Consider the following 20,144-nt stretch of genomic DNA (forward strand, 5'->3'; position numbering starts at 1 on the left):
TCCCACCATGAAAGAAAATGAGTAGCCACAAAAATTGGAGTTTGGTCTCGAGGAAGTCTGTCTTACACCCAATCATATGCAAAGCCGTCAATTTAATAATAATAGCCCTTTTAAGATAAACGTATCCGCACAGAGATAAGCATTGCGTCTCAGAACACATTCAACTGAGCAGCAGGAAACACAAAAACATAAAAGACTAGGCACTGCAATCATCCTTCTCGTACTGCAAATAGATAGCAAGACCTGTGTCTTGTAAAAGATACATGAAAAATGCTCATCCTCCGTCACATAGATGTATGCATGAATATAAATTATCTGGTACCAGCGGTAATTTGGGATGGCTACTTCCGTCGTCTCTGAGTCCTCCTTATCTCTGGGAACTGCAGTGGAGCATTAAGAATCATAAACATGGGCGCAGAAGGGGACTCCCGGAAGATTTTACATCCTAATTGTTGATAGTATGGTTTTAGAGTCTGGACAGTCATCTTCAAGTCTCTTGCAATGTCAGATGGGTCTGTTTGGAAGCAATCAGCGAAAAGTGTGAGCACCAGTATGTGCCCAATAAGAAGTTCATTCTTCTCTGTTGATAGCACATTTGATTCACGATCCAAAAACATCCTCAGCAGCTTCTGATATACAATGCGTGGAATCTTGAGGTGATCGGTGGATTTGTCATGAGAAGCGGACTTAAAATGCCGAGAAGGGCGTGATCGTTCCCAAAAATTTTGAAGATGAGAGATGTATGAGAATATGCAAGCCAGTTTCTCTCTCTCTTTCTCATCCTGTAAATGTCAGGAGATGAAACATTAGTTTTTCTAGAAAAATGATTGTTTGTGGTACAATAACAAAATAGGTTGATCGAGAAACACACAGTCACATTTTGTTTAATTGAACTTCCTTCTCTTTATGAAGTGTGTATATTTGGCAGAGTGGTGATGCCACTGATTACAATTACTTGCTTACTTCATACGACCTTTTCCTCCCTAGAAACTTAATAACATGATGAGGAAAGTTTTAACTGAAGTCTACATTCAATAAGAAACAATACATTTTATTAACAAGCATCAAGAATGCTGAATGACTAGAAAACGCATGTTGCACAGATGCTCTCGACTTCACTAAGAGAAAAATCTGGACACAGCAAGTAATTATAAAGTAGATGCCTTCATGAGTATATGCTCAAGTTCCACACTAGAGGACTTAAATTTATCTTGTAAAAATACCCAAATTTAGGAAATCCTGATTTTCATGGTTCACAGCAAAACAAAAGAAATTATGGAAGTATACACCTCCTTTGATGAGTTTCTAACTCCTTTTAGTAGAATGTACCATCTACTAGAAGCATGGATACATATGTGATGAACATGTAAGGAAGAAAAAGTTTACAGGTATTTCTCATGTGCTGCCTAGCTTATGTTCACAAGGATTTCACCTTATAACCAAAAAAATGCCTCCCTCAACAATAGGGAGCTGTTGGTTAGGTAGACTTCCCTTATCAAAGTGAACAATTGGTAATATTTCTGTATCACACTTATGTAAAATCTTTTGGAAAAAAATTTGCCAGTTTGTATTATGGGTTTGGCATCTCAAACTAAACCGCAAAAAATAAAGTACATCAATTTTTTTTACCTTGATGAACTAGGCTTATTAGAGAAGAACCAAGTAGCCTGTCACATGACTTCATTATACCACTGCTTAACCTTATGCTCCAAGAGTTGTTTAAATTACGGCATGAGAATCAAGTTGGAAAAGTAAAAACATACTTTCAAAAGTTCTGCAACTTCTGTTTCAAATATATTTATGTATTGGCTCATATAGGCCGATGTAATTAGTTAATTATTTTATAAGAATTGTCTATAGGCCTTAAAACAATAAATGGAGTAGCTTAAATGAGATCATATGCAATAATAGAAGGCATAATATAACCAAATAAGACACAAGAAGCTAGCGGAATTCACTCGATCATTGTAAAGGAATAAAGCACACTAAGTTAAATGGCAACAACAAAATACTAAATAAATGATCAAGCATAATGCTCAGTAATAAGGTCAAAGAAACAAGATAATGCACCTGAATCTCCCTTAGTTTGTGCATACGATTAAAAACAAAACTTGGATAACTTTTTGAAGGGATATCTGTTCCAGAGTGTAAATCGTCCAAAATATCCAGGAGGTGACCCCTTTCACCTTTGGGAATAATCTCATCCAAAAGGTATGCTTTCTCTGGTGTATCAGCAGAAGCATCATAAGGTGGAATGTTCCGAGTGGTTGTTTCTAAAGTATCTTCAAGAACCTGACTCTCCCCGTCAGCATTGAGATTAATGTTCTCTAGATGTTCACGAGCTGAAGAATCATTACGTTGCTGGATCAGCGACCTCCATTTGTTATCCTGCATATGGTATGTTGGTTAAAATATAAAACAATGCTTTTGCTACTAGTGAATTCATTCCATGATCAACTAGTAAAGAAATAGCTTTATCATACCTGCACCTCAGATTTTTTAGAAAGTTTATATTACATTCTGCTAAAATGAGAGAACTACACAGCTTTTCTCAAAGGAGATAGATCATAGATAGAGCACCAAAACACACGAGGGCAAGATAAGGTGCTTCTTCAGCACCATGTAGATCAAATGTAGTATATAAGTGAATCATTAAGCCTGGAAGAAAGCTAAAAATGGAATTCTAAAACTTTAGAAATGGACCACAATAAAAAATGAAGAGATCAACAACTAATTATGTCAGGGAGTTCCAAAACTCAAATCAATTAAACGTTGAACAGATGCCATGGAGTTTTCTATAACAAATTATATTAGAAAAGCAAAGTAGATTTCAATTGAGACTCCTTTCTCACTGAAAAAAAAAATGACAAGATAGCTAACATAGTCAAGATGACGTGCCTCCCATCACTTGAAAGATGCTAGACCTGCAACAGCTAACTTCCACTAATACAGCCTGATTCTTTTCCTTCTGACATTGTTAGCTATTTGTTGATCAGAAAGTGCCATGATTGTGCAAAAGACCAGCACAAAGACATATTTGTCTCACATCAAATACTCTACACCAACGATTGTGATTTATATGCGTCATCAGCTAGACTGATATGGACCTGACAGGAAACCGACGAATTGACACATGTCAATAAGTACCACATTACTAGAAGGGGGAGGAAGAGAAAAAGAGAAGGAAAAAAAGAGGAGGAGAAGCTGAAGAACAAGAGGAGTGTGTGACAAAGCAAGAAAAAGGAGGAGAATGGGGGCAAAAGGAGGAGCAAAATGTATTAGAGTATGATAGGAGTACCACTGATGGGTGACAAACAGCATGAGGTATTTTAGGGTTAAAAAAAGAGCTTACCACACTATGAACAATGGTAAGCCCTATCCCATATGGACCACTCAAAATTGGGCAGTTTGCAAGTAGTTCACATTTGCACCAGTAAATACTGGCTGATACAAACTGGTCCGAATGAAAATGTATACCTTGCTTTGTACAGACTTAGGAATCTTTGAAATATAATTAAACTCAAGACTCTAGGGACCAAACTTACATACTCCTCTGGACAAAGAGATAGATATCTACTTTTTTAACTTCTCCATGCAGTTAAAGATAAAGCTCAACAGGTCAGAATAAGGAAGAAAAAGAATCAGATCAGGTCAATGACAAGCTGGAACAGCCTAAATCAGCCTTGCACAGCCCATATTCATGGGAACAGCTAATTTCAGCAGGCTAGAATTCACTGGAAGACATAATTCCAGCTGACTATCAGTTTAATTCCAGCCTTTTCTCCGGGCTTTGAAATCACTGGGGTTCTAGGCTTGGAGACAAGTGCTATCTATAGACTCAGATCTGAAGCAATTTTTAGGTCTGTCTTCTCTAAGCTAATATAGAAGGCAATGTTTGACAACAGTATGGTTACTCCTCTATGTCATGGGTGACCCTAATTTGAGTCACAGAAATAGATTGTTTTCTTATGAGAATAAGGCTGCATAATCTGACTTTCTTGAGACCCTCCATTGGCAAGAAACTCGTGTACTGACCATCCTTCTATTTTATAGCCAATACAACTAAAATACATATCAACAGTCTAAAATTTTGCCTGAAAGAAAGAATTATTAGCACTTCAAAGGCTCATGAATCAACAAGATTCCAGCCAAGAGAACTCAAGAACAAAGACGAACATAAAATGTCAAAGCTCCTGTTGCAACCATAATAATATTTTATTTGCCTTCCTTGACATTCAAACCGTAATCAGGGATCCATGTTATCAATGCTATTTTATTTCATTTAGATCATTAACTAGCATGGAGCATGCTATTCCTTGCTACCAACAACACAGACCTAATTAATGATGTAAAATAAGACAAACAATATTAATAACAGAAGACCCCTAATTAATGTTCAAAAGTGAAGTTTATTATAGATCCACACAAACAAAAAAGTTGTATTTATCCTTCTTATCTAAGTTTTGGTTAGGTACTTTCTTGATTATTGACCCTTGTAAGACAAAGATTCTTGTACCTTTATCATCTTACAAGAACCTCCTATTGCTTCAATGAAGATTGCACTATCATTTTGAAATCAACCAATGACATAAAAAGAATTAAGAATGTTGTCAGTTATTGCAGCATGCAGGTTATTGAGGCATATACAGCAATAGAGGTAAGCAGCTGCATATACAGTTATACCAAGTTAACCCAAGAAGATCAAGAAGGAATGTACATAAATAAGTACATTGAGGTTTCAAATCGCTGAAATTGAAATATTAAAGAATCCACAAAACATGAAATGGCATATTAGGTAATAAGTACAAAGGTAAAAGCCATTACCTTGTCCCTATCCTTCTTTGTTCCATAAAGACTAGTAAGATCCACCATTTTTCGTTCTGTTTTGCTTGTAGCAATACTCTCTTCAGCTAAACCGTCTGAAACTTCTGTATCAGCAAAAGGATTCATCTTCAACCGTGGCTCCAATCTTAAGATCTGCATTAATCACTTTAATCAAGATATGGTACTATATAGGTGCAATAACTTCATAAATTGGAGGAACCAAAAGTTGAGGCTTAAACTCATAACCCGAATAATTTCGGCAGTCATGACACAGATGCATGAACAATAAGATGATGATTTTGTGTAATTCGTGAACCTGCCCTTTATTGTGGAGTTCCATGTTAGACATACTCAAACATACAGACAGCAACTATGGATCCTCTGATATTTTTAAGTAATGAGACATCAAGATGTTAAATTTACATAAAGTGTGGTGGGGAAAAAAGTACCAACGAGATGCATCTTTAAATACGTTGAACAAAATACCCACATCATAGTATACAGACCCCGATAAAAAAAGATATTAGGTGCATCACTGAGAAACATAGCAATGAAAGATCCAATCAGTGTGCCATAGGATCCTTCAAGATTACAAGCACAAAATAGAAATCAGATGTACAACAAGCCAGAATCAGCAAATGTATGTTTCAACAACATATAAAGATTCTAATAAAATATAATGATCATTACCACTAATTAATTTAAGGGTCTTAAACAACGCAGATTACTTGTTGCACAAAAAATTCTTTTAAGCTATTCAACTAAAACATGAACAGAAAATCTGATTTCTGAATATGTTTGAAGAAAAACAAGTCATTGGTCTTCTTAAACTCTAGTAATCAAGAAATCTAATACAAAAAGTTAAACGATGTCAGTAATCTACAAAAATCTCCAATTTTAAAGACCCAATAATGCAAAAAGTAGCTAAAACCACATCACGAACAAATTCTGGGAAAAGATTGCTTTTCGAAGCCAAACCCGTAGTTCGAACGTCTACCATTAATCTAGTGGCTAAGATGAATTGCAACAAAAAGAATGATCTTATTCAGATAAGAAACCTTGTTGGAGGCGATGGGCACAATCCTGAGGGTCTGCGACTCCTTGTCGAGGACCCCGAGCGCGTAGCTACAGATCTGTGCTCCCGCGGCCTCGCCGGCGTAGCTCTTGCCAACGAAGTCGACGCCGGTGCCACTGGGACTCACGACGAGCTCGAGGCGGTTGGGCCGCTTCTTGTTCCTGAAGACCTTGATGCTGGGATCAGCGCCCTCCCCCCGGGGATCGTATCCCGAGGGAAAGTAGCCGACGACCGGGGCGACGCGATCGGCGGCCTCAGACAGACCCTCCATCTCCACGCTCACTCGCTTGTTCCGCTTCTTCTTCTTCTTCTTCGTGTCGCTTCGGCCATCGGTGGCTTCCGCCATGGGCGAACGACCAAGGTTTCTTCTGCGCTCCGGGGTAGGATAACTAGGGTTTTGAAAGAAGCGAAGAGCTTTAATTAGGTTTTTATAGGAAGGGGCTCCAATGTCAACCCCTAAACTAATAGGGGATTCCTCGTAAATTAATAGGACCGAGTCGGCCCATAATATTTGAGCTCGAATTGGCGCTAATCCTTATAATAAACAGAGGGTTGTTGATCGGCTTGAGTTTGCTTGATCTCAAACAGGTTGGGTGATTAAAACTATACATAATACATATTATTATTATTATTGTTATGATCATAATTATTACTACTACTACTACTATTATTGTTGTTCTTTGTTAGCAAGTCATTGTTGTTTTCGTCGTCGTCGTTGTTGTCATCATTAAATTAAATGTTGTCTATGGAACTGATATCTTATCACAGTCAAATTTAAATTAATCAGGTTATTTTTTGAGCTGGTTCATTATAGAAACTAACAACAAATTGTTGCTTGGGCTCGGGCTGAGGGAAATAAAAGGTCAGAGTTTTAGCTATTTTTAGGATATAAAGATATTTCAAGAACCCTAGTAAGAATACTTTGAATTATGGGAGGTTGTGAGCTTCTTCTTCTACGCAACAAAAAAAAAAAAATCATATTAATTGACCATTAAGATGATTGTGTAATTAATAAAGAAAACAATGAGAAACAAGTTATTAAAATCTTGAATGGGTTTTTATTAATATGAGCAAATCCTCAGTGATTTCTTTTGTCAGCTTTTAGTTCAATGAGAAACAAAAAGGAGATTGCTTCTTCCACATATTAGTGGAACTTGAAGCTCATCCACCTTTTTCTCTGTCATTTATTTGATTACTCTGGATCAGTATGATTAGTTTCATTATTGGCTAAAAGTTACAAACAAATCATATAAAAGAGGAGTAAAATTTAATTTCTGAACAAGGATTGATCCAATCTTGCTTGACAGAGGAACATTCAGAATTATGTTCTCTTTCAACGTGATTTTTATCAGCAAATGCTCACATGAAAATAGAGACTGCAATATCTACTTAAACAAACTAGTCAGCAGCTAATTTTATAGAACAGAAAGGACAATTTCAACAGCCAGTCTATATATATATATATATATATATATATATATATATATATGTATGTATGTATATATGTATATGTGTATGTATGTATAGTAAACAGAATAAGAGACTTTTGTTTACTCTTCTCAATGTTATTGAAGTTTGAATCAGAGTGTGCATTATTTGGCTGACAACTCAATTACATCTGACCATGACTTGGTCTGACGCGAAAAAAACTGGCACTTCCATTGCATGAAGGAACATTGTCCGAATCCATCATTTTAATGACTATCATAAACTTAAATCACCTATCTTGTTCATATTATGGGCTTATCAGAATGTGGTGAAAAGTAAAAGAGCAAAAGTTCTTTAACCGGAGTCTCATGTATCTATTCCGCAGTTGTAGTGAAAAGGTTATCGCTGGTAGGTATCATACTGTGTGAGCAGTTTGAATAACATTGATGTCTAACTTCTTCAGTCTCACTACAGATTCTACGTGTCCTCTTAGCGTGTGTATTTCTCCCAATCTGCAAAACAGAACATCTCTTTGTTAGAATGAAACCATGAAAAGAATAGAACTCGAAACAAGATGTTCAAGAAACAAAACTGTTGAGGCAAGGATCATCGAGTAAAGAACGAACCCATCACATGCTGCCAAACTTTTTGTTGCCAATGCAAAGTATCACAAAAGTCGATCTGATAATTAGTACAATACGGAAAGGAGTCTCAATTTTGCCTATAGCCATTCAGGTCAGCTTTGATCGATGGCCAGGGTCTCTTGCATATTGAATGAGGAGAAATAAATAATAACTACTGACATAAACTATGTTCTCAAGTTAGAGAACTTTCTTCAAGTACATTCCGAGTGAAGGATCGTGTCGGATAGGAGTGAATTTTAGGAATGGTAAAGACCTAGAATTTTACGATGACTTGGAACTGAGTGAATATTTAATTTATTTCAAATGAAGACGATCGTAAAGGAAGAGAAAGAGACTAATCACAATCCGCATAAAGATCTCAAGAATTACTTAAACTTCCAAATGGCCACCATTTATTAAGACAGAAACTGTTAGTTTATTGATCGATCGATTATCTGAATCATATCATGTTTAATAGTATGATTTTGCCTATTCATAAGTATTTTGTTGTTAATTCAATTACCTGGCTATCTCAGCACGTCTCTTTGCCTGTTCAGCAATCAAAGAAGACCGTCTTCCATTGGCAATGATATCAGAAGGTATAAGCCCCTGCAAGGACTGCTGGGAGATTACCCATTGAGCTTTTCTATCTTCCTTTCCGTAGTCTTTTTTGGAAGTAAAAGCAGTCTGCGATAGAGTGAGAACGCTGATTAGCTCGTGATGGCAATTTCTAACTTGATTGCTCTGAGCAACGTAAAGAAAATTCAAGAAAATAAAGAAGCAGCATAAGAGTGTCTAGCTACATTTTTAACTGGAGTAATTAATGATGAAACTCTGACATCTGAGCTTCTCTAGCTAACACAAGGAATAAGAATTTCGAAAGCAGGGAGAGAAGAGTAACAAAGTTGCCGTGTACTGACCTTTCTGTCAAACAGCAGATTCCATGCCTCTCCACTGAGAGCATATCTAACGGTGAACTTGATTATGTCAAGAGGAATGTAGAAAATTAAACTGTAAATCCAAATCACACCAGCCCAGCCCCAGCCTATACCACGAATCGATGCAAAGTTGATATGTGCGTAAACTGCAATCAGGGTGGCAACCTGCACCAATTTGGAAAGCTTATTGTTCGATGCATGACTTAACCATAAGAGCCAGCCATATCATTCGGTTCATCAAGTTGAGCAGTGAAAGTATCCTAGAGGTGCATTTTAACACATGATAGCTTGAGAAGGAAGGGCTTGGAAAATTTAGACACCAAAGAACAACAGAACAATTCATAAAAAAATTAAAGTTTGCGTGCATTTCATCTGACCCTAAGCTGCTTTATGTATGCTTGATGTGAGAACCAAGTTTATGGTCTTCTTTTGGCAAAGAACATGGACAACTTAAAAACAATTTTTCAAAAGTACTTACCAGCGGAGCTATAACAAATGCACACATTCATAGATATCATTGAACAAATCAAAGTTTGCATGCATTTCATCTGACCCTAAGCTGCTTTATGTATTCTAGATGTGAGAACCAAGTTTACGGTCTTCTTTTGGAAATGAACATGGACAACTTAATAACAAATTTTTAGAGCACTTACCAGCTGAGCTATAACAAATGCACACATTAGGAGAGTACCCGGTCTCTCTAAAAATGACCAACTCTGACTACGTGTGACGAATATAAGAGCTTGGCTGATGATGCTAACTTGCAGATATACAGCAGACGAGACCTCTTCAATGCTGCTGCTGAGAGTTCTAACTTTGAAATGAGTCTGCAATTAAACAAAACAAAGACAGAGTTCATGTTAAAATGAACCATCAGAACATGAATAAAAGGTAAATAAATAACAACAACATAAACTGCAGTACCTCAAAGAAGCTAGTCTTGATGATAGCCCAGTAAAAGAGAACTGTAACTAATGCAAGGTAAGCCCCTATGACAACACCTGTAGCGAAAATCTCATTGAGTTTCCAACTATCGGGGTGTGGTGATGGCTTCACACGATCCTTGGATATTGTCATGATGGTCCCTTGAAAGAAAAACGTATCATGATGCTAATCACTCAAATATTTTCATAAAATATTATGTAGAAATAAAACAACATAAGCAGCGATCGTACTATATGTCTACAATTTTTTATAATCACTGATTGTATCTCGGATATTGTTGTTGCTTTCAGCATGATATATATATTTTGGATATTGAAACTGTTTGTATGTGCTTCCTGAATATTGTCTGTCTGTATTGGTATGGTTTCAATGATCAGGAAATAGGTTTTGCACTAAATAAAAATAGAAAAATATCCTTAGCAAGAGACTACCATAAAAAATATTTCGGATAAGGTTTCTTCAAAGTGAGATGCCATTCCAGAACTAGAAAGTACCATAGCACAGAGGTTGTGCCCATGAGCACAAACTTGGCACTGCTATATTCATGCAGAACATAGATTGTGTTGGGAGTATGTGTATCATATGGACAGGTTGGCATGGTTAACATTGCAATCTATCATTTGAATTTGAAGAAAAATACTGATTCACATGACGGGTTATGAAGCTTCCACAAAATGAACACTTCCATTTAAGATGGTTTCCTAGTAGAGAAGAGTTTCATGAATTAGTGCGCTCCAAATCCTGCAAATAACTCTTACCATCATTCAGAATGGCTATTATCAAAACCATAAAAGGAGGGAAATCATATTCCCAAATCAAAGCGAGAAGCATGAACCCAAGCTGCAGAAGAACCAAACATAGAGGATTAGGATGATCTGTACATCAATATTGATGTGAGAGAAAAACCTAGATTATTCAGGTTGACTTACCACTATTCGTATAGTAATGGACACAGCATAAATCTGCATCAATTTTAGATAATGACTACCAATAAATTAACCTATAAGAAAAAGAAGGAAAAAAAAATAATATTTTCCTTTTAATACTCAACTGTGTAGTTCTTCATTCTCTGAAATATGGCCCGGCTGGTCAAGACTGCACTGACAATGACACTCAAGCCGGGTTCCGTAAGAACAATATCAGCAGCACTCCTAGCAGCATCAGTGGCATCTGATACTGCTATTCCAATGTCTGCTTTCTTGAGTGCAGGAGCATCATTGACACCATCTCCTGTCATCCCACACACGTGCTTCTTTTCTTGGAGAATTTTCACAATCTCATACTTATGCTCTGAAAGTTGACAAAAAGGAACATGTTCACTCCATTCTGAAAGTTCATATTAGAAGTGCCAAACATACTCCCGTAACGCATGGTTAATGCCAGGAAACATTTATGCCAAAACTTGCAGCTATGACAGAATGTTCAGAAGATGCATTAAGCAATTCAAACTACCAGGAAAGACACCAGCAAATCCGTCCGCTTTTTCAATAAGTTCATCAACTGGAAGAGCTTCATTTTCATCTTTATCATGACCGAACAATGATGAGGAAGGGTACATGTTCGTTCCCATTCCAAGGCGTCTTCCAGTTTCTTTAGCAATGGATAGCTGGTCACCTACAGGAGTAAAAATTGTTGTTAAGCAATAAGTAAAAGAAATTGAAGGTTTCAGGAATGCCAATGTCAAGATTCAGTAGGCTTGATAATCATCAGATCAATCACCATATAAATAAGAGTAAGTTTTCTTCAACTGCTATCAGCCATATTTATGATTCTTAATTTGCTGATAATTAAAATTAAGGGCAGCCTTTGTTGGGTGGTCACCTTGCCGGCTGCTGAAGATCCTTTCACATAATTCCACCTTATGTGGACAAGGATTCTGGTGTTTTCTTTTTTACCAGATATTTCTAAGACTCATATATGACCCTACCATGGTCCCTGACACCAATTCTCTACCTTTATGTACAAGGATGCATAGTTATGAGGAAAAAGAACACATCAATATCTTAAGTCATATCGCCCATGATCAGATAGATAAGAGTTATAAGGTCTTGGGAAATAAATTGATCTCCATCCTTTTAATAGAAAATTGTTATTTTTCATTTCAGATTGATACTCAAAGTTGTTGATGTTCTGTAAAACGTGAACATCTACTTAATTACATGACTGAAGCTCTAATCCAGAGGAAGCCTTTGGATCATAGAGGGATTGTTTCTGCTAGCAAATGAAAGAAACAACAAAGTGAGGAGAACTAAATTCATAAAATTTAGTTCAAATAAAAAGGTATTTATCCTCCTTTAATTGTTATTACTAAAGGCAACTGTTCCGTGTTGTCATATGAGTAATGGTTACAGTAATATGAGCTTTTAGTTTATATTTCAATGGTGACAGTTATACATATGTCTACTTTCTGGTTCCTACTATCATCTTTTTAAAACTTTGACAACTCCTTGAACCTGCACTTGCTTTGAACTACTTAGATCTATCTGCATGTCCAGTTTCCTTAATTGGCAGATTGGCATGTTAAACAGCATGCCTATTTAACATGCCAGGACTGCATTGTATCAGCAATAAAACATGGGACAATCTATGTTTGACTTGAATTATAAGATTGAGAAAGATATTTATTTAACAAAAAAGAACAATTTAAATGAGGCAACCATAACAATTTCTTGAAGTCCTACACGTACCAGTAATCATCTTCACGCAGACACCCAGGTTCAGTGCCCTCCGAATGGTCTCAGCACTGTCATGTCTAGGTGGATCAAACAATGGCAATAAGCCACAAAAAACCCATGGACCACCTGAACTCTCTTTTGTTTTCTCAGGAATGGCCTGAAAATGTTTTTAACACGCATCAAGTTGACTACAAGCAGGCTTAATTTGCAAACTGCAACTGCCACATGGAGCAGCTTGAAACAGACAGAAATATTGAATCTGTAATTGACAGCCACCTTGTACAATCTAATTTGTAAAAAATTGAAATATATTCAACTTAATGCAAATTTCAATTTCATTATGACTAGTGTGTATAACTTAATTATTTTATCAAGTCTCCAGGCCTTACCTGATAAGCAACTCCAAGAGAGCGTAGTCCCCTTTCAGCAAATTTGTCAATGATTGCATGAACTTTTCCAGAAATTTTGTCTTTATTATAGCATAGATCTAGAATCTGAAGTAATGACCAAAAAAATCTCAGATTTTTAAGCAGAGATAGATATAAAACATGTTTTGAATGACACTAGAACCGTATCTTCATAGCCAATTGGATATTCATTTACAACCCTGTCAGATCCAAAGATTTTGCTTCAACATGAAACTGGTCTTAATGAATTAATGGATTATGTTCGTTCTTTATAATCGTAATGCTAGCACCTGCTCTGGAGCACCTTTGCTAGCTCGATACCAGTTTCCTTCTGAATCGATGTATGTAATTGCTGTCCGTTTGTCCACTGGGTTGAAGGGGAAAAAATGTACTTCAGTGATGTTTGCACGTGCCTGTAGTAAAAATCATTTATAACTTTTGACTTCATAGACAAAAAACAAGGCAAAATTTTATATGAAGAACTACGAAACTCATATCAAAATTTCTGTTTTACCTCTTTAGGATCAGCAAGCATACTAATGATAGCAGTATCAATGGCATCCTGGTTTTCAAGCCTTGAGGCTCTTGCTGCAAGCAAAACAATTATGTCTTTGTCCATGCCCTCACTGAAAACCTACAGGATGATACTTTGGCATTCTGATACATGGCAAAGATATAAAAAACAAGCCCTTAATAAACCTACATTTCTTCATGCTATGTCATATATTCAATTGATACCTGATAGTTGAGGCAGAAATGTGTGATCATTAATAATCAAATCTTTTTTGAAACATCATGTATAACTTGTGAGCAAACAAAAAAGCCTTTTGATACCTCAATAAGATTCCGGTCAACAGTGAGTCGATTCAAGGTGAGTGTGCCAGTTTTATCGCTGCAAAGAACATCCATTCCAGCCAATTCTTCGATGGCTGTCATCCTTTTAGTAATTGCACCCTGTACATAGATGTAAGATAACGTCCGGATATTACAGTTAAATTCCAAGGATATACCTGTTGAGAGAGGCGATGAGAACCAATTGCAAGGGTTACAGATAACACTGTCGGCATAGCTATGGGTATGCCTCCTATTAAAAGAACGAGAAGGTTGTTGATTCCATCTCTGTATGAACGATGTTGGATTGGAAACATGACTATGATCTCAAGAATCATTCCAACGGCTATCGAGCATATACAGAAATTCCCAATTGAAGTAAGAACCTGAATAAGTCAACTGGTCAGCTATATAGTCATAAGAAAAAAAAAGTTCACTAGTGAATATGCCAATTGCATGCATTGCTAGGGTTAAGGTATTGAATTTTACATAATATCAAGGTTTGAAATTATGGTTAGTCATCTCTAGGTATTTTCGTTCCATAACTTACACATTCCAGTTTATTTTGTGCCACAAGGGAACATAAGCTAATAGTCTGATTAAGAAAGTTGCAATTATCATATTTAACAAGTAGGTATATTGGACTACATGATGATTTGCAAATACTGCATTTCACATATCCTCCTCAACGTCATCTATTATGACATATCAGTGAACTGACAGATTCTGAAGAATAACAATATATTATTTCCATGGTTTTGGTGGTGCTTACCTTCTGAAAATGCCCAACTACTTCTGTAGAGTCTACCAAAAGAGCAGCTTTCCCAAAGAAAGAGTGAATTCCAGTTGCAATTACTACAGCCTGAATCTCTCCTTGTTTACAAATTGAACCAGAGAATACTACGTCACCTGTCATCTTTGTGACAGGTAGAGATTCACCAGTCAGAGCTGACTGCATCATCATAATAAAGTCTCAGAAAAATAACTTGTAAAGTTTGTGAATGATATAATACTAGTTTAGCATATGATATCATGGGCTATCGCAGCATGGAAGAACTAAAATCAAGATACACAATGGGTGTCTTATTCACCATTCTCATATTTCTCACTATGCAATTTGCTACACAATAATTCCATCAGATAACAATATAATCATCAGTTCTTCAGAAATGTAAAGCTGTTATGGAAGGAAAAAGATAAACGATTTGCCTGGTCAACTTTCAGAGGGTCACCCTCAAGCAAACGAGCATCTGCTGGGATAATGTCACCAAGCTTAATGCTGATGATATCCCCTGGTACTAGAATAGCTGCATCCTTCTCTTGCCATTGATCATCTCGGAGTACCTAGGGACATGCATGCTCAGTCAACAATGTAACTTACAGAAGTAACAAATACATTACCATGATCAAGGGATTTATTATTCCTAATACAGAAGGAAAAGAGCTAAAAGCATGAAAAAACAATTGTAGAGACACTCATCCTCCATGAAATGACAAGATCAACAAAAAAAATGCAACCAATAGCTGCAATACTAAATACACTAATGAGAGAAAAACAGATCAATTTAGGGCATTCAATCAGCAAAATTAAGAAACTTTCGCTAAAAGGCCAGCCAGAATAAATACTATTGTATTATTGAGTTCTCAGTGTCATAATAGTTGTGGGCCTTATTCTATGGACATAAAATTTGCTTACCTTGTTTTCTGATGTTTCTAACCTACATAATTTGTTTATCTCCATGATTTTATTGACATAATATAAGCTTTATCTTATTTTCTTATGTTCCTAAGCTACTGAATCTGTTTACCCTCCGTCAATTACTGGACATCATTTATGAGTTTATATGACTGCCTCTGGTAGTATATGTGCAAAAACTAGTTTAGTAAAACAGCCAGGAGATACCTTGCACTTAGGAGCAAGACGAGCCATAAGTGCTGCTGCTGCATTTCCAGCATTGTTTTCCTCAATAAAACTAATTGTTGAATTGAGAATCAGTAGGCAGATAATTCCAACAAAGTCTTGCCAATCAGGACCCTCGCTCTAATAACCAGATAAAAAACATGGAAATTGAGTCAAGGAGCAGCATTGAGAAATACGATATACACATATACACATGAGAATAAACACAGTTAGAAATTTAAACTTATCCACAACCAAGTTCTAGAAAAAGAACAAAATAATCTGAGACAACTCACTCCACCATTAGCAAGTGCGATTGCCATCACTGCTGCAGCTTCCATAACCCATGACAAGGGGTTCCACATGAAACTAAGGAACTTCAAAAACTTATTTTCCTAAATTTAAACCAACATAGAATATCAGCAATAGTTTGGATTATCATGCCCCTAATTTCAAATGCATAACATTGTTATCAATGTAGGCCAAGATTCTAAAGGAAGATATCAGGTTACAGTTCACCTTTATTCACTTGGAAGAATGCAGAATTGTTAAAAAATGACAACATAGAACTCACAGGCTTCTCCTCTAGCTTATTTAGGCCAAAAAGCTGTAAGCGTGACTCAGCATCTGCTGACGAAAGTCCATCTCGAGAAGTTCTTAGCTGTTCAAAAACTTCCTCCAAGGGCATGCGTTCCTGTATTATCTTCGGTTAATCTAACAGAGTAACATTTTTTAAATGATTCCTCAAAAAGGACTTTCTACATCCTTACCAAATCCATTGAATCTTGAGTAAAGTTTTCTGGATCAAGCAATGGCTTATTCAGATCTTCCATGTTTGAAATGTTAAGGACCCCAGCTAGATATCTTTGGTTGGTACCAATTCAATACACAAATTTGTATCAGACAATTTCTGCAGAATTATGGACTTAACAAGATAATCAGAAGTAATAAAGGGCAACTAAAACAAATTAATTCTTCTTGATTATAAACAATTTTATAATCCAATCCTTTAAAGCATAAGAATGTCAGTCATTAACAGATGAACATAGGACCATCTGAAAGTTTTTTAGACTTCTATGTCAGACAAAAAAGAGGAGGGTTGATGATCAAGCATGGAATAAATTATTGTATGAACGACAATGGCATATTAAAAAATAATGAGCAATGTGTTTCCTTAGTGGCCTTAAAAAAGATATATTGTATGAGAGTAATGCAAAAATTCGCATGAGAAGACCTTAGAGAAATCAGGAACTTGGACTCAAGTTCTTAACAAGAAGTCTTCAGATGGGTAGGTCATAAGAGCTAGGTCAACTATTTTAAACTTCTAATTTGGGAATGATGAAAAACAGATGGCTCTTGCTTTCTTTGTAGAGAGCAACCTGAAAGTATAAATCACATTGTGGTCTCCTATCCAATTGTATCAAGAGTCCATAAACCGATGAAGACTGAGGATTAATTAGACTTCAACCTTCTTACCTAATTGAGACCTTTGCACTAATCAGAATTTATTCTGCCTTCCTGGAAAACAGCCAAAGAAGACTCTTGAATTCACCCATGTCAGATGATCTTCAAGACCAGTATTGCAAGGAATACTGTGGCCTTTGCGGATGAGCTTTTCAAGAAAGCTACATGGGTGGTTTCTCTATTTCATGCCATGAAAGTGACTACTCAAGTTCATGTCAATCCGATCCTGCTCTCCATGTGGTTTCTCGCAACTATTGATCTGTTGTTTTCGTGTTTTACTTTGTCCTCCACTCTTTCATTTACTTATGGAATATGTTTGGATAATTGTTACCTATCAGTTGCCAATTGAGGAAAAAAAAGAGGAAAAGATTTGATCTTTTCTAGAAACAGATTTGTCCCAACCCTCTATAATCATACATGACAATCTCTCTCAGATGTACCCCTTAAACAGCATGTCCCGATTGCTTATAACACAAAGAAAAACTTCGACTCCATACACTAATCTATCATTGAGACAAATTTGTCCGGAACCCCATTCCGGATTATCTAATTCCAAAAGTATCTGATATCGAATTCAGATGCAGGTTTCTCTTATCAGATTTGAAATCGAACACAACATGAAGGGGAATTCCTTCGAGTAATCACACCAAGATGACAAAGAGCAGCCGGATTGGACAACACTTACCGACCCAAGGAGAGGAGAGGAGAGGAGAAGCTGGAGCTCTGGACGCAGTGTCGCCGGAGGAGGGAAGGGAGCGGCTTTATGCCGGTCGAGCGGTTGACCGTTGGGTGCCGCGGTGGCGTCGCTTCGCGCCATACCTTCGCTCGCGTTCTCCCCAACGGCTGTTCAAATTCCACTCGACCGTCAAACCTACCCTTCCCCACCGTCACCAAAAACTGGAGCCTGGGGCTCTGATCCCAATTCGACCGTCCATTCCTCTCATCTTCCCGTCTCATCCGTCCATCGTCGTCAGGTGCGGCAACGCGAGGTGGAGTCCACACTGATGCGTCATATCAACAGATTGAACGGCTCAGATGTGTGCATGGGCAGATGGACGAGGATCGGGACCGTCCAATTATTCTGTACTTTGTTTCTTAGGCCGAGCACATGCAATTGAAATCAACAATAAGACATGAGAGATGTTCTCTTTTACGTGTGTTTAAGAATTGATGACTTACGTACGCAAGCATTAATGCAACAGAAACAAAGTGATTACAGGTTGTTGGAAGGTTAGGTGTGGATCAATTCCCTATATTTAAATAAATTAGGAGCCTCTTAGATTTTGTTATATTCTCAATTTATATATTTTGTATACTTGATGTGATGTCAGAGACCAAGGAAACAACAACATAAATTATATACAAATTTATACCATTTTACTAATTTTTATATCATAATAATATTTTAGGTGTTAAACTTTACCGTTTTTGTTAGGACTGAATGGTATTTTTTAGAAGTCATTATTAGATTCAAACACCTACAAGGAATTCAATCAGATTCTAACTTTTCGGATAATTAGTGTAATAAATACATGATGACAGTGATATATAGAGGGAGACACTGTGCTCCAGGGTTTTTTAGTGGATTTAGAGACGGATGAGAGAATAATTCTTCTAAATTGATGTGAAAGGAAATTGATTTCTGATTTAGATTTGGATTGATTTAAAAGAGATATTTATTATATTTAATTATTATCATATGATGAAGATCTTGGTTGTTTTCTAGGATATGAGAATGGAGTGTGAAACCATATTATCTTGTGTTAAGTTTATGATATATTTTTTAATTATTATGTTGAATCTCGGTAATGAAATTAATTAATGAAGTTATGATACAATGAATGTTTAAATTGAGTGACACAAGATTAATTTTTATCAAGATAAATCGATTGAAGTAGGAGAATCAAACACTGGGTCGGAGTATATCATATTAGAAATTGGACGTCAGGCCAAAAGATTAGTTGAAGTGCTAAAGGATGGACTGTTGAATCTCATATTTTGATGGTAAAATCAATTGATGAGTTTACAATCTAATCTGTGTTTCGAGTGATGCAAGACTAACTTCGATCAGAAAAGGTAAATTAAAATAGGAGGAAAAGGATGTTGGGCCGGATTGAATATATCAAAAGATTGGACGTCGGCCGGAGGATTAGTCGATGTGCCGGCAAAAAGACTTAGTGTTGTGAGTTCGGGCATTGGGCCAAAGTATCAAACATTACGTCAAGAAGATCAGCAGTTGCGGGAGGTCAACATGCCGATTGAGCAATACGTCAAAGGAGAGGATGATGCGCCGAAGGATCGGACGAGCGTTGGATGAACCAATAACATACCGGACAACATAGAATTCTAGTCTTGTAATCGGTTGTCTTAATTGGTCATAGTTAGGTCGTAATTGAGTTGGTTTTGGGTGTAACTATGCCAATTCAATTAGGGTCCATTGGGCCTGAGTTGGGACTGTTTTGAGCCTAGTAGAAAGCTCATTCAATGATCCAAAAAGTTGGGGCAAGCGATGACACTATCGATCCAGGCGGTGGAACCACTAGCGGCTCAGTCTCTAAGACATAGTATTCGAGCCTATATCAGGTGGTGGTATCGCCTAGTGTCAGGTAGTGGTCCTACCGAGTGTAAATGCCGCAAACGGTGGTATTGCTAATACCTCAAAATCTCAAGGATTTGAATTTTGGCTCCAATTTTTGAAGTCATTTAGGGTCTATAAATACCCTAATCTTTCCTACTTAAGAGAGCACGAAAGTAGAACAAAACTTTGTAATTCTAAAGTTGTAAACCCTTATAAAATAAAGTTTCTTTTCCTAAAGTTTAGAGACTATTCTAAGAGAGAGTACGAGTAAAACTTTGTAAAAAGAGGGTATAAAGGTTCTCTCCTGAGCCTATCAAAAGGAGAAAAGAGTTGTAAGAGGATAGTTGGTCTTTACCCATTGAAAGAAGACCGTTAGTAGACGTCGGTAGCCTCAATAGAGGAGGAATCGGGAGTGAACGTAGGTCACGATGACTGAACCATTATAAAATTTGTGTG

The 20,144-nt window shown here is 36.8% G+C and overlaps 2 protein-coding genes across 4 annotated transcripts; both read right to left on the reverse strand.

Annotated features, from left to right (window-relative positions):
• Nucleotides 1–75: 75 nt before the first annotated feature.
• LOC135639032 (uncharacterized) lies at nt 76–6,313 on the reverse strand. Its single transcript, XM_065152737.1, has 4 exons — nt 5,883–6,313; nt 4,825–4,977; nt 2,071–2,388; nt 76–782 (listed from the first exon to the last, which is right to left on the reverse strand). Exons 1-4 carry the CDS (start codon nt 6,243–6,245, stop codon nt 342–344), a joined length of 1,275 nt encoding a protein of 424 aa, XP_065008809.1. The 5' UTR covers nt 6,246–6,313; the 3' UTR covers nt 76–341.
• Nucleotides 6,314–7,421: 1,108 nt separating this feature from the next.
• On the reverse strand, nt 7,422–17,918 carry LOC103973832 (ATPase 10, plasma membrane-type). 3 transcript variants are annotated; one of them, XM_009388495.3, is made up of 22 exons: nt 17,796–17,883; nt 16,417–16,556; nt 16,221–16,340; nt 15,943–16,041; nt 15,650–15,787; nt 14,956–15,090; nt 14,519–14,698; nt 13,926–14,132; nt 13,750–13,869; nt 13,430–13,549; nt 13,206–13,328; nt 12,898–13,002; nt 12,521–12,665; nt 11,286–11,447; nt 10,885–11,123; nt 10,763–10,795; nt 10,592–10,673; nt 9,813–9,973; nt 9,542–9,715; nt 8,871–9,053; nt 8,474–8,637; nt 7,422–7,839 (listed from the first exon to the last, which is right to left on the reverse strand). In XM_009388495.3, exons 2-22 carry the CDS (start codon nt 16,477–16,479, stop codon nt 7,743–7,745), a joined length of 2,850 nt encoding a protein of 949 aa, XP_009386770.2. In that variant the 5' UTR covers nt 16,480–16,556; nt 17,796–17,883; the 3' UTR covers nt 7,422–7,742. The 3 variants fall into 3 exon arrangements, with proteins under 3 accessions (XP_009386770.2, XP_065008846.1, XP_065008845.1); XM_065152774.1 differs by having other exon boundaries at nt 7,535–7,839; nt 16,417–16,510; nt 17,796–17,918; XM_065152773.1 differs by lacking the exon at nt 10,763–10,795 and having other exon boundaries at nt 7,535–7,839.
• Nucleotides 17,919–20,144: the final 2,226 nt, after the last annotated feature.

The sequence above is a fragment of the Musa acuminata genome, chromosome BXJ3-5 (assembly GCF_036884655.1).
Source record: "Musa acuminata AAA Group cultivar baxijiao chromosome BXJ3-5, Cavendish_Baxijiao_AAA, whole genome shotgun sequence".
Taxonomy (NCBI): Eukaryota; Viridiplantae; Streptophyta; class Magnoliopsida; order Zingiberales; family Musaceae; genus Musa; species Musa acuminata.

Excerpts from the sequence above, each read along its gene's own strand:
- LOC103973832 (XM_009388495.3), bottom strand. The coding sequence starts at position 16,479 with ATGGAAGATCTGAATAAGCCATTGCTTGATCCAGAAAACTTTACTCAA. Across the intron at positions 16,341-16,416 it reads CTCAAGATTCAATGGATTTG|GAACGCATGCCCTTGGAGGA; the intron begins GTAAGGATGTAG and ends AAGATAATACAG. Across the intron at positions 14,133-14,518 it reads TAGTTGGGCATTTTCAGAAG|GTTCTTACTTCAATTGGGAA; the intron begins GTAAGCACCACC and ends TGACTTATTCAG.
- LOC135639032 (XM_065152737.1), bottom strand. The coding sequence starts at position 6,245 with ATGGCGGAAGCCACCGATGGCCGAAGCGACACGAAGAAGAAGAAGAAG. Across the intron at positions 2,389-4,824 it reads CAAAGAAGGATAGGGACAAG|GATAACAAATGGAGGTCGCT; the intron begins GTAATGGCTTTT and ends TACCATATGCAG. Across the intron at positions 783-2,070 it reads ACAAACTAAGGGAGATTCAG|GATGAGAAAGAGAGAGAGAA; the intron begins GTGCATTATCTT and ends TGACATTTACAG.